We start from the raw sequence: 10,742 nt of genomic DNA, 5'->3' as shown, positions 1-10,742 counted from the left end.
TCCAATTCTAAGTTTGGTGTGCCTACAGACACACCAAGATACCTTACAAAAATCATGATCATAGTGCCATTTTGACATGTGTTTCCTGGAGTATATAGCCAAACATTAAGTTTGGTGTTCTATATATTGCAAGAACAAGTCATGAGAGTCAAAGTTCTTTTGAGTTTTGAAAGTCATGAAAGTGCAACCATGTTTATAATTTTTAGTTCATGTTTAGAAACAGAAAAATAAAGTGTTTCTCATGATGGTTTAACCAAAAGTGACAATAATCCCGTTGAGATCTCAATGACAATACTTGGAGGAAGTAACACTTTGAACCATATAACCAAACCCTAAGTTTGGTGTCCTCCAAAACTATATAAATAAGAAGGGGAGTCACGGTTGGCTAAAACAAGCATAAGGAATGCTAGCCAATTATTCTTTTTAGCTTTAAATATTAATTCTTCTCTTGTCGCCACTTGTTAGCACTTACTTCTTTTGTCTTGTTATGATGGTTAGGTGAGTAGAGAACTATTTAATGAAAGGGACAAGACAAGGAATGGTAAAGCTAGCATAAAGACAAAAATAGATCACAGGGCTTGGAAGGTGATTCTGCACATCCTTGGAAGAAGCCCTTGGAAAACCGAAGAGATATGCTTAATGAAGAGGAAACTTTTGTCTTCATTCAACCTTGCATGCACACCCTTCATTCATCACTTGTCCCAGAGAATCCTAGTCATCCATTCTTCATTAAAGCTTACTATAAATAGCCTCACTTGAACCATGCATGTAAACTAAAGTTTCACACTTCTTGTACTCCAGAAATTCAACTCTTGTATTCTCCAAAACTAAATCCCAATAACCGTGTTCTTTGTGCAATAAAGTACCTTTGTTCACTTATTTCCATAACACTACCTTCAATTCAAACACTTCTCCATGGAGAGTGCATCACACCAACCTTCCCTCTTCATAAACCTTCAACCCCTACTCGGCTAACCATCAAGGAAAGCATGGCATCTTCTTCAAGTTCCAAAAGAAGGAGAGGAAAGGAACCTGTCACTGAGGGAGCTGAAAACGACTATGATCAATGGAAGTTCAGATCATGAGTCCACCAAATGTAACTTGGGTGGATGAATGACAAAAAGATATATCCAGAAATCTCTTTCCTGTTGCCTGAGGAAGGATGCCCAAAAATAAAAGCCAAGACCAGAAAGAGGAAGTGGGAAGAGCTGACCTCACTAATCACCAAAATTAATGCAAACATCATAAGGGTGTTCTATGCTAATGCTATAAGGCTGGATATGGCTGAAGCACCAACATACAAGAGTTTTGTACGGGGTATGGAAGTAGACTTTAGCCAGAAGGCCATTATGAAGGTCTTAGGACTAAGGCCAGCACATTTTTATGAGCCAGGGTACCAACAAAGAGTGAACGGGAACCCCGATTATGATGAAATTTGTAGTGATATCTGTGTGATAAATACTGACTGGGAGAGAGACAATGAAGGAGGGCACAAGTACCTGAGAAGAGGAGATCTCACTCCTGAGGCAAAATGTTGGTATGAACTTATAAAGAGATCAATTCTGGGCACAGTGAACACCTCGGAAGTTAACAAGCAAAGGGCTGTCATGCTACATTGCATAATAGTGGGAGGAGAGGTAAAGGTTCATGAGATCATTGCAAATGATATTTAAAAGATCTCAGAGAAAAATACTGCTGAAGCCTGGCTATATAACCCAAGCACCATTATGAGCTTATGCATAAAGGCCAAAATGCCAATGGAGGATGCAAACCCAACATGGCTGCATCCAGGCATGCCTATGACTCTTGAAAGGATGATGAATGTTACAGAGGCACAACAAGGTCGAAGACCAAAAAGGAGGAGAAGGAGAGAAGAATCACAGGAGGAAGAAGAACAACAAGAAGAACAAGAAGATGAGCAACAATTCCAACCACAAAACATGGACATGGGACGGATGCAAGAAGCAATTGAAAGGCTATCCGCACAGTACATGAGAGTTCAAGAAAAGCAAGAAAAATTCCATTCACAGTACATGAGAACTCAACAAAGACAAGAGGAGCTTCAGCTGAGAATGATAAGTCAACAGAGAGATTATGAGTCAAGATCTCTAATTATGCAAAGAGAACAAGCCTCACATTGTCAAGAAGCTTTCAACCAGCTAGGCCAACTTCAAGTTGAGAATATGAGAGCTTTCAAGGAGTTCACGACTCTTCAGGATGCAAGGTATCAAGTTTAATTTGATTACAACATAAACTCTCAAATCAAGCTCAACTACCTTGCAGAACATCTACATAGTATGGATCCAGCATTTCCAATTTATGATCAATACTTCAAGGACAGGAGTGACATAGAGGTAGACAAGGCAATACGCCTTGAGAACAGAGTGGAAGAGACAATGAAGAAAGCTGGATTCTGGACAAAGCTAAAGGGAAAAGGCAAGGGAGAAAGTAGTAAGCAAGCAAGTGAGAAGAAGAAGAAAGAGAAAAAGGACAAAAAATGAAAGGTGGACTTGCTCCTTGGTTATTCCATTCAATAAAGAAAGAACATGTTTGTTCTAGTTGATAGTAACTGTTAGTTTAAGTTGTTTTGAATTCCGTTATGTTTTAATCTTTGCAATAATTATGCTAGCCTAAGTGTGTGTGCTTTCACTTTCACTTGTTAACTGCTTACTTTGTCCCCTGAGTCTTTTCAAATTAAATAAAAGAAATGTTTGAACAGAAGTGGAATAGTTCCTTTTTAGCAAGAAGTGAAATAACAGTAGGTGGTGGTATATATGTTTGATTGTGTAGTAGCTCACTTATAATGAATAAAAGGATAGATTGTTCCCCTTTAGTGTAGATTAGCTTGCTGTCTATGAATCTTAGCAAATAAGAAACCTTAGATGAAAGAAAAACAAGTAAAAAGAAAGAAAAAGAAAAGCCAAAAGTGGCAACAAAAATAGAAGAAAGCAAAGAATAAGGCTAGACACCAATAGCTTGGACCTTAGGACATATTCCTGTGGTGTCTTTGTACTAGGATCTGCTTGGATGATTAGGTTCTATGGAGTGCTTTAACACTTGGTAACTTGGGTTAACTAACCTGGAATTATCAACCGAAAGTCCATTATCAAGAGCAACCTAGTTACAAGGCATTTAGTAATCCAAAGAGGTACTGGGCACCAATGTCTTAAGAGGAATTGTGAGCCAAGTGTCTGTAGTGAATATGTGTTGAGTACAAATAAGCTAAAAAAACTGCTACAACACATGACACTGAGCTAAAGTTTACAGAAAAAGAAAATAAAGAAAAGCAATTATCAAGGATGAGTGAATAACTAGAGGTCATAGCAATGTGTTAATTGATGCTTAAAGGAGACAGTTTATGCCTAAAGATCAATAAGAAGTTAGCTACTGCATTGTCTACATAAAACCCCATGAGCTAATAATAATCACTTGCTGATATGAACATCACCTTCTGTTTCATTCTTTCTTCTTAATAATTCAGTACTTGCTTAGGGACAAGCAAGATTTAAGTTTGGTGTTATGATGCCAGGGTATCTTATGCTAGTTTCACTATCCTTTTTCTTTGTTTTTAATAGGTTTTATGCACTTTCTTGAGCTATAAGTAAGCAATTGGGTTCGAAATTCATGTATGCCTAAATTCATTCAACTATGATTAATTTGATGCAATTTCATGAGAATTATGCTATAATTACTTGTATGCTAAGAATGATAAGAATTCTCATGACTTTAGCAAGACTTTGATGCATGTAATGGTTGATGATAGGTGAAAAAAAGCATGAAGGAAGGTTGAAGAAGGAGCCTGGAAAAGATGAAGAAGAAGCAACATTGGTGGCCAAGTTGGACCACCAACATTGCCTCAAACGTTAGAAGAGAGGCAGAGCAATTCTCTGTAAAGTGTGCTGATACTCACGTTGGAGGTAGCGTTGGACATCTAACGTTACCCCCAACGTTGTGAGAAAATGATCAATTCTGGGGCTGAAGAATTTTTGAGTGACGCGTACACGTCTATGACGCGTACATGTGAAAAAGCAAAATTTTCATATCCACGCGCAAGCGTGAGTCACACACACGCGTGGAATGGAAAAATTGATCATCCACGTGTACACGTCAGTAAGCGAATGTTGGAGTCCAACCTTGCCTCAAACGCTAGCCTCCAACGTCCGTGATAAAAAGCCCAAAATTTGGATTTGAAAAACTTGAATCGACGCATACGCGTCAGCGACGCGTACGCGTAGATGGGAAAAAGGGCGATTCACGTGTAAGCGTGGAGTACGCGCACGCGTGAAAATGCCAACGTTGGAGGGAACATTGGAGGTCGAACCCTAAGGCCAACGCTCCCCTGCATGTGTTTAAAACAGGAAAATGATATTTTTGCATCCACGCGCATGCCTGCAGCACGCGTACGCGTGGATGAGCATTTTTACCCCTTATGCACAAACGTGCAAAGCACGTGTACGCGTGGATAGCAGGACGTTGGCCCTCCAACGTTTAGTCAAACACCAATGACAGCAAGTTATTTGGTTTTTCTGAAGAGCGTTTGAGTCAACGTTGGCCATCAAACGTTGACTCCAACGTGAAGCATCAGAATCTGAAATTCAAACAGATCTCTTCTCAACAGCAGGGAAAACCAATTGGAGCCATTTCAACCCAATTCCATCAAGGCCAAAAGCCCAATTTAGAGATTGAAGATCAATGGAAGAGAGTGTATAAATAGCTTAGAATTTAAGTTAGAGGCATCTTTTTTTCAGACTTTTACTTTCTACTGCACTTTTCATTTTCTGTTTTAATTTTCAGGATGTATCTTTCAATTCCAATTTCCATTTTGAGATCTATGAACAACTAAACCCCTTTCATTGGGTTAGGGAGCTCTGTGTAAATTCAATGGATCAATACTAGTTTTCATTCTTCTTCTTTTTTTTTCTCTTAAATTTACTAGAAAGCTTTCAATCTTCATCTAATTGGATAGTTATCTTGGGAAAGAAGCTATTCATACTTGGATCTCCTCGGAACCTTGGAAGAGGAATGAAAAGATCATGCTAGAATTGTTTTCTCACATTGGATTAGATTGGTGTTCGGATGGATATAGTGACATGTAATCCTACCAACACTTTGATCTATGAATTTGTGTGGTATAATCAGTGACCAAACTTCATCTCTTCCCATGAGCACTTAAATCAAGGAATTGGGCAATTGTTCATGCTCAAAGAGATTAGATTACCAAGGAATTGGGATCTAATCACTTAAGATTGTCAAGGAGATCATTGATGAAGAGAATTTTTGACGGTTTAGAATTTAACTAATGAAGTCTCGTTGTAAAGTATAGTTCCAAACCAACAAATGAGCGAATTCTTGACGGTTTAGAATTTGTCTAATGAAGTTTCGTTGTAAAGTATAGTTTCCAAACCAATCAAGAATCCTTTCATGCAAAAATTTAGGTTGTCACTAGTAACAAACCCCAAATGAATTTATAACTGGAGTATTTGGACTCCGGGTCGTCTCACGAAGAGTTGCAATGAAGTGTATGATTATTGGCTATGAAAGTGCAAGGGGGGTTAATTGGGAATTTGACAAGAAAATATAAATGACAAGGAATTAAATGGCAAGAAAAATTAAAGAGAGCAAGTAATAAAGAGAGAGCAATCAATAAAGGGAGACATTCATGGCAATGGATTGAGATCATAGGCTTTCTATCCTAGTCATGCATGATTAATTCATCTTATTTAGTTAACTCACACATCGGGAGAATGTCAAACAAGACTAATTAATCATGTCACAAATATAAACAAGAATTTATCTCATTACATCAACTCCAACAAATAGGGAGAAAGTCTAATGAGACTAGCTAATCTCAATCCAAAAGTCCTAACCAACTTACTAATTAAATTAGCAAAAGATTAGCGTCAATGGAAACAATATTTCATAAGTCCTAATCAACTCACTAATGAAATTAGCAAAAGATTAGCGTCAATGGAAACAATACTAGCTAACAACTCTAGATCACCAACATAAGTTGGGTTTTCATGACTCAAGATTGCCTAATTACTCTTTCCAAGCCAATAATGCTCAAAATCTACTCTAAAATCCAACCAAGCATTTTATCAAATACTTGGAAGGCAATAAAGGAAAGAATAATAAAAATGCAAGAATAGGAAAATCTATCAACTACAAATTGCAAGGACACAAGATCACAACTCAAATCAACAATAAAAGAACATGGAAACTTAAAATTGCATTTAAGAAAATTAAGATTCAACAATGGTTCATGAACATAAAAATGGCAAAATAGAGAAATTAACAACAAGAACTAGAAGAACAAAGATGTAACAACAAGAAATTAAAAGAGAAAACTAAATCAAAACAAGAATTGAAAGATGAATTTAAGAAAAGTAAACCTAAACTACCCTAAATTCTAGAGAGAAGGGAGAGCTTCTCTCTCTAGAATCCTAACCTAAAACATGATGGAAACTAAACTATGACTACTTTGTTCATTCCCCCTTCATTCCTTGGGTTCAATAACATCAGATATGGGTTGGATTGGGCCCAAAATGAGCTGCAAAATCGCTGGGGGCGATTTCATTAAAGTGGGCCACAGACAGCATCGGTGCGCGCGCGCAAAGTGTGCGTGAGCGCCCCTGAACGTGAAGCAACATATGGCAAAATTTATATCATTTCGAAGCCCCGGATGTCAGCTTTCCAATGCAACTGGAACTGCCTCATTTGAACCTCTGTAGCTCAAGTTATGGTCATTTGAGTGCGAAGAGGTCAGGCTTGACAGCTTTACGGTTCCTTCATTTCTTTATGAGTTCTCCCACTTTGCATGCTTTTCTCCTCACTTCTTCCATCCAATACTTGCCTTATGAACTGAAATCACTCAACAAATACATCAAGGCATCGAATGGAATTAAAGTGAATTAAAATCACCAATTTAAGGGCCTAAAAAGCATGTTTTTACACTTAAGCACAATTCAAGGGAGAATTACAAAACCATGCTATTTCATTGAATAAATGTGGGAAAAGGTGATAATATCCCCCAAAATAAGCACAAGATAAACCACAAAATCGGGGTTTATCAAATCTCCCCACACTTAAACTAAGCATGTCCTCATGCTAAGAATAAAGAAGGACAAGAAAAGGTTATGAACATTTATTCAATGCAAACAAACTATATGCACCTATCTATATGAATGCACTAAATGCAAAATGATTCTACCTACTTGGTTAAAAGTAAATCAATCCCCAAGAACACATATGCACAAGTTGGGCTAAGATCATATGATGATTCATGAATCCTATCAATTCAAATATCAAAATGAAGTTCAAATAGACTTGCAAGAAGAACGTTCATGAAAGCCAGGAACAAGGAATTGAGCATCGAACCCTCACCGGATGTGTATCCGCTCTAGTCGCTCTAGTGTATAGGGTCGATTCACTCAATTCTCTTCTACTCATGCTTTTCATGATTTGTTTTTCATCTAACAATCAACAATTATTCAATGCATGCATACATTCATCATGAGGACTTATTCATAGGTTGTAATGGGGCTAGGGTCAAGGTAGGGATGTATATGGTCAAGTGAGCTTAAAATTTGTATCTTTGATTAGCCTAAGCTCTCACCTAGCACATATAACAACCTATACAATTCTAATACACAACCTAGCTACCCATGATTCCCACTTTTTCACATACTCATGCATTCTTTTTAATTCACATTCCATATGCATTGATTTTTATTGAACTTTACCTTAGGGCATTTTCGTCCCCTTTTTTTTATTTCTTTTTCTCTTTTTTTTTTCTATATATATATATATATATTTTTTTTTTCATCATTTCATTTTTTTTGTATATACAAATGTATCAATGCATATGGTTTTTACATATAGTGCATGAATATGTACCCAATTTCCAATATTTTAAACAAAAATAAAAAATACACTTTTATCTCAACCAATGTCCCAAGTTTCTCATACCCAAATGATAAACACTCTCACTAGCCTAAGCTAATCAAAGATCCAAATTAAGGACATTTATTGTTTTTCACTTAGGGGTAGTGATGTGCTAAAATTAAGAACAAAAGGGATTCAATAGGCTCAAATTTGGCTAACAATGGTTGATGAAAGGTAGGCTATTTGGGTAAGTGAGCTAAATGAAATGATGGCCTCAATCATATAAATGCATGTATGCATGGAATAATGGACATAAAGAATCAAACAAATCAAAGATTACAATCATAGAAAGAGAACAATGCACACAAGAATGGAAATAAGTGGTTATATGATGTAACCACACAATTAGGCTCAAAACTTATATGCTTGTGTTCTTAGCTCAAAAACCATGTTCCAAAATAAATTCTTCAAGCAAGTTCAACACAAAAATTTTTTTTCAAATTGGTAGGGTGCCCTAAAATAGTTTTCTTGGAAAAGAAATCATCACCCTAACCAAGTAGTACTAACATAAAAAGGAAGTGGTAAAAATATATACAAATTATATGCAATCTATCATGCAATGCAACAACTAATCTAACAAAGACAAAAATTAAAAATTGGTGTTGAAAAAGGAAGTTGTTACCCATGGAGGTTGGTCGGACGACCTCCCCACACTTAAAAATTTGCACCGTCCTCGGTGCATGCAAAGAAGAGCAAGATGGACGGGTTTCTACAATTGATGAGTTCCTTCAAAAGGTTGTGCGGGTGGACTTATTTGTTGCCCCATTTAGAAGCTTTCTCATTCCTTTCCTTCTTGGTGGCCAACCTAAAAGGAAAGAAAAAGAAAGAAAATTAAGCCTACAACAAAGATATAAAAGCAATTAGAACATAGGCGGGGGGCTAATGCCAAATAAGAGTAAGGTTCTCACTACATGGTAGCTACAACATGTGAGTGAGAAAATAATATAAGCTAAGGCATATTAACTAATACTTGATGCAAGAATAAAGTCAAAGCATAGGCAAATGACATGAAGAGCATGTTGCATCAAGCTTAAACAAGAAATAGTGGGTTATGAAAAACATGCAAGCTCATATCAATGCACAAAGGATACAAGAATCATCAAGGGTTAAGCATTGAATTAGAAATTTCATCACCCAACAATATCAAATAAGTTAAGTAGCACCAAGATTAACCAAGAAATTCTCAACAATTGAGTAATAAAATTCAACACCATTATTAAAATAAGAAACTTAGAAAATAAAAGGGAAAACAAGTTACAAAAAAAATAAAATTAAAATTCAATGAATGAAAACAAGGAAATGCAATAAAAGAAAATGGAAGAAATTCTTTTTTATTTTTTTTATTTTTTTTAATAATTTTTTTTATTATTATTATTATTTTTTTTATATTTTTAAAAGAAAGAAAAAAAATTTTCCAAGTGAGGAAGAAGAAAGAAAAAAAATAGAAAGAAAGAAGAAGGAAAGAAGAAAGAAGGAGAAAGGAGAAAGGAGAAAAACAGGGTGCAAATCGGTGCATATGCGCCATGCGTGCTTATGCACGGATGCAGCAGGTACAATCCGCGTGCGCGCGCCATGCGTGCTTGGGCGCGGATGCGACAGGGACAATCGGCACGTGCGCGCCATGCGTGCTTACGCGCAGATCGCCTGGCACAAAGTAGGCATAAAGTGGGCACAACTCTCTGGTTTTTGTACCAGGAGTGTGATATGCACCACCCGCGCGTGATGCCAAGGCATCTTAGGCTAGTTTCACTAGCATTTTTTGTTAGTTTTAGTTGTTTTATGCATTTTCTTGAGCTTAAAGTAACCAAGAATGGTTAAATGAATAACAAAGCAATGAACCATCCAAACAGTATGATTTTGATGCAAATTCCATGAGTTTTTAGTTATATTACTTGAATGCTATGAATGGAAGATTTCTCATGAAATTTTGCAAGACTTTGATGCAATTGTTTGGATGATTTCAGGGAAGAAGAGGCTAGGCAAGGAAGCAACAAAATCAATAAAGGAAGTTTGAATATCACATGTGGAGTTTAAGTTCCAGTTTAAGCCTAAACTGGAGCTTAAACGCCAGAATCATGAAGGCTAAGAAATGCTGCAATTGGCATTTAACCTCCAGTTTAACCTTAAACTGGAAGTTAAACGCCAGAATGAGAATTTCACCAAGGGAGCATTTCCACGTTTAACCTCCAGTTTAAGGTTAGACTGGAGGTTAAACGTGTTCGACACAATCTCTCACCAGGAAGCATTTCCACGTTTAAGTTTCAGTTTAACATTAAACTGAAACTTAAACTTCAACTTAAACGCCACTTTTTGAAAGGGGTTTCTGGGCCAAATATATTGAAGTTTATGTTAGCATTTGAGCACAAACATTAACTTAAACGTATTATGGTATGAAACCCAATTGAATATCATGGTTTATGGGATTGGGCTTGAAGAATTGATGAGTCTGGAGCTTCAATTTGTTGAGTCTTGTGTCATTACTTGTTTATCACTAAGTTTGCTCAATGAATGTTACAGAATTGGATCACTGCCTCATCAGGGTTATGGACCATAAACCCAAAGCAAAAGGAAATCAGGGAAAGGCCTCAAAGCCCAAGAAACACAACAGAAGCTCAATTTAGAAAGTGTATAAATAGGATAGAATTTAAGTTAGTTGGGACTTTTAACGGAGAACTTTGGATCATTTTCTTTTAGTTTTGTAATTGAATTCAGAGCTATGACTCACTAAACCCCTTTCATTGGGTTAGGGAGTTCTATTGTAATTCAATGAATCAATAATAGTTTTATCTTCTTCTTCA

The 10,742-nt window shown here is 36.6% G+C and overlaps 1 protein-coding gene across 1 annotated transcript; it reads left to right on the top strand.

The window, feature by feature from the left end:
* Nucleotides 1,752-2,634, top strand: LOC107633155 (UPF0746 protein DDB_G0281095-like). The gene is made up of 3 exons (XM_016336791.1): nt 1,752-2,224; nt 2,342-2,463; nt 2,630-2,634. Exons 1-3 carry the CDS (start codon nt 1,752-1,754, stop codon nt 2,632-2,634), a joined length of 600 nt encoding a protein of 199 aa, XP_016192277.1.

This window comes from Arachis ipaensis, chromosome B03, assembly GCF_000816755.2.
Source record: "Arachis ipaensis cultivar K30076 chromosome B03, Araip1.1, whole genome shotgun sequence".
Taxonomy (NCBI): Eukaryota; Viridiplantae; Streptophyta; class Magnoliopsida; order Fabales; family Fabaceae; genus Arachis; species Arachis ipaensis.
Note: the sequence above shows the minus strand (reverse complement) of the source record. Positions and strands in the feature narration are given on the sequence as shown.

Excerpts from the sequence above, each read along its gene's own strand:
- LOC107633155 (XM_016336791.1), top strand. The coding sequence starts at position 1,752 with ATGCCAATGGAGGATGCAAACCCAACATGGCTGCATCCAGGCATGCCT. Across the intron at positions 2,225-2,341 it reads ACGACTCTTCAGGATGCAAG|GAGTGACATAGAGGTAGACA; the intron begins GTATCAAGTTTA and ends CTTCAAGGACAG.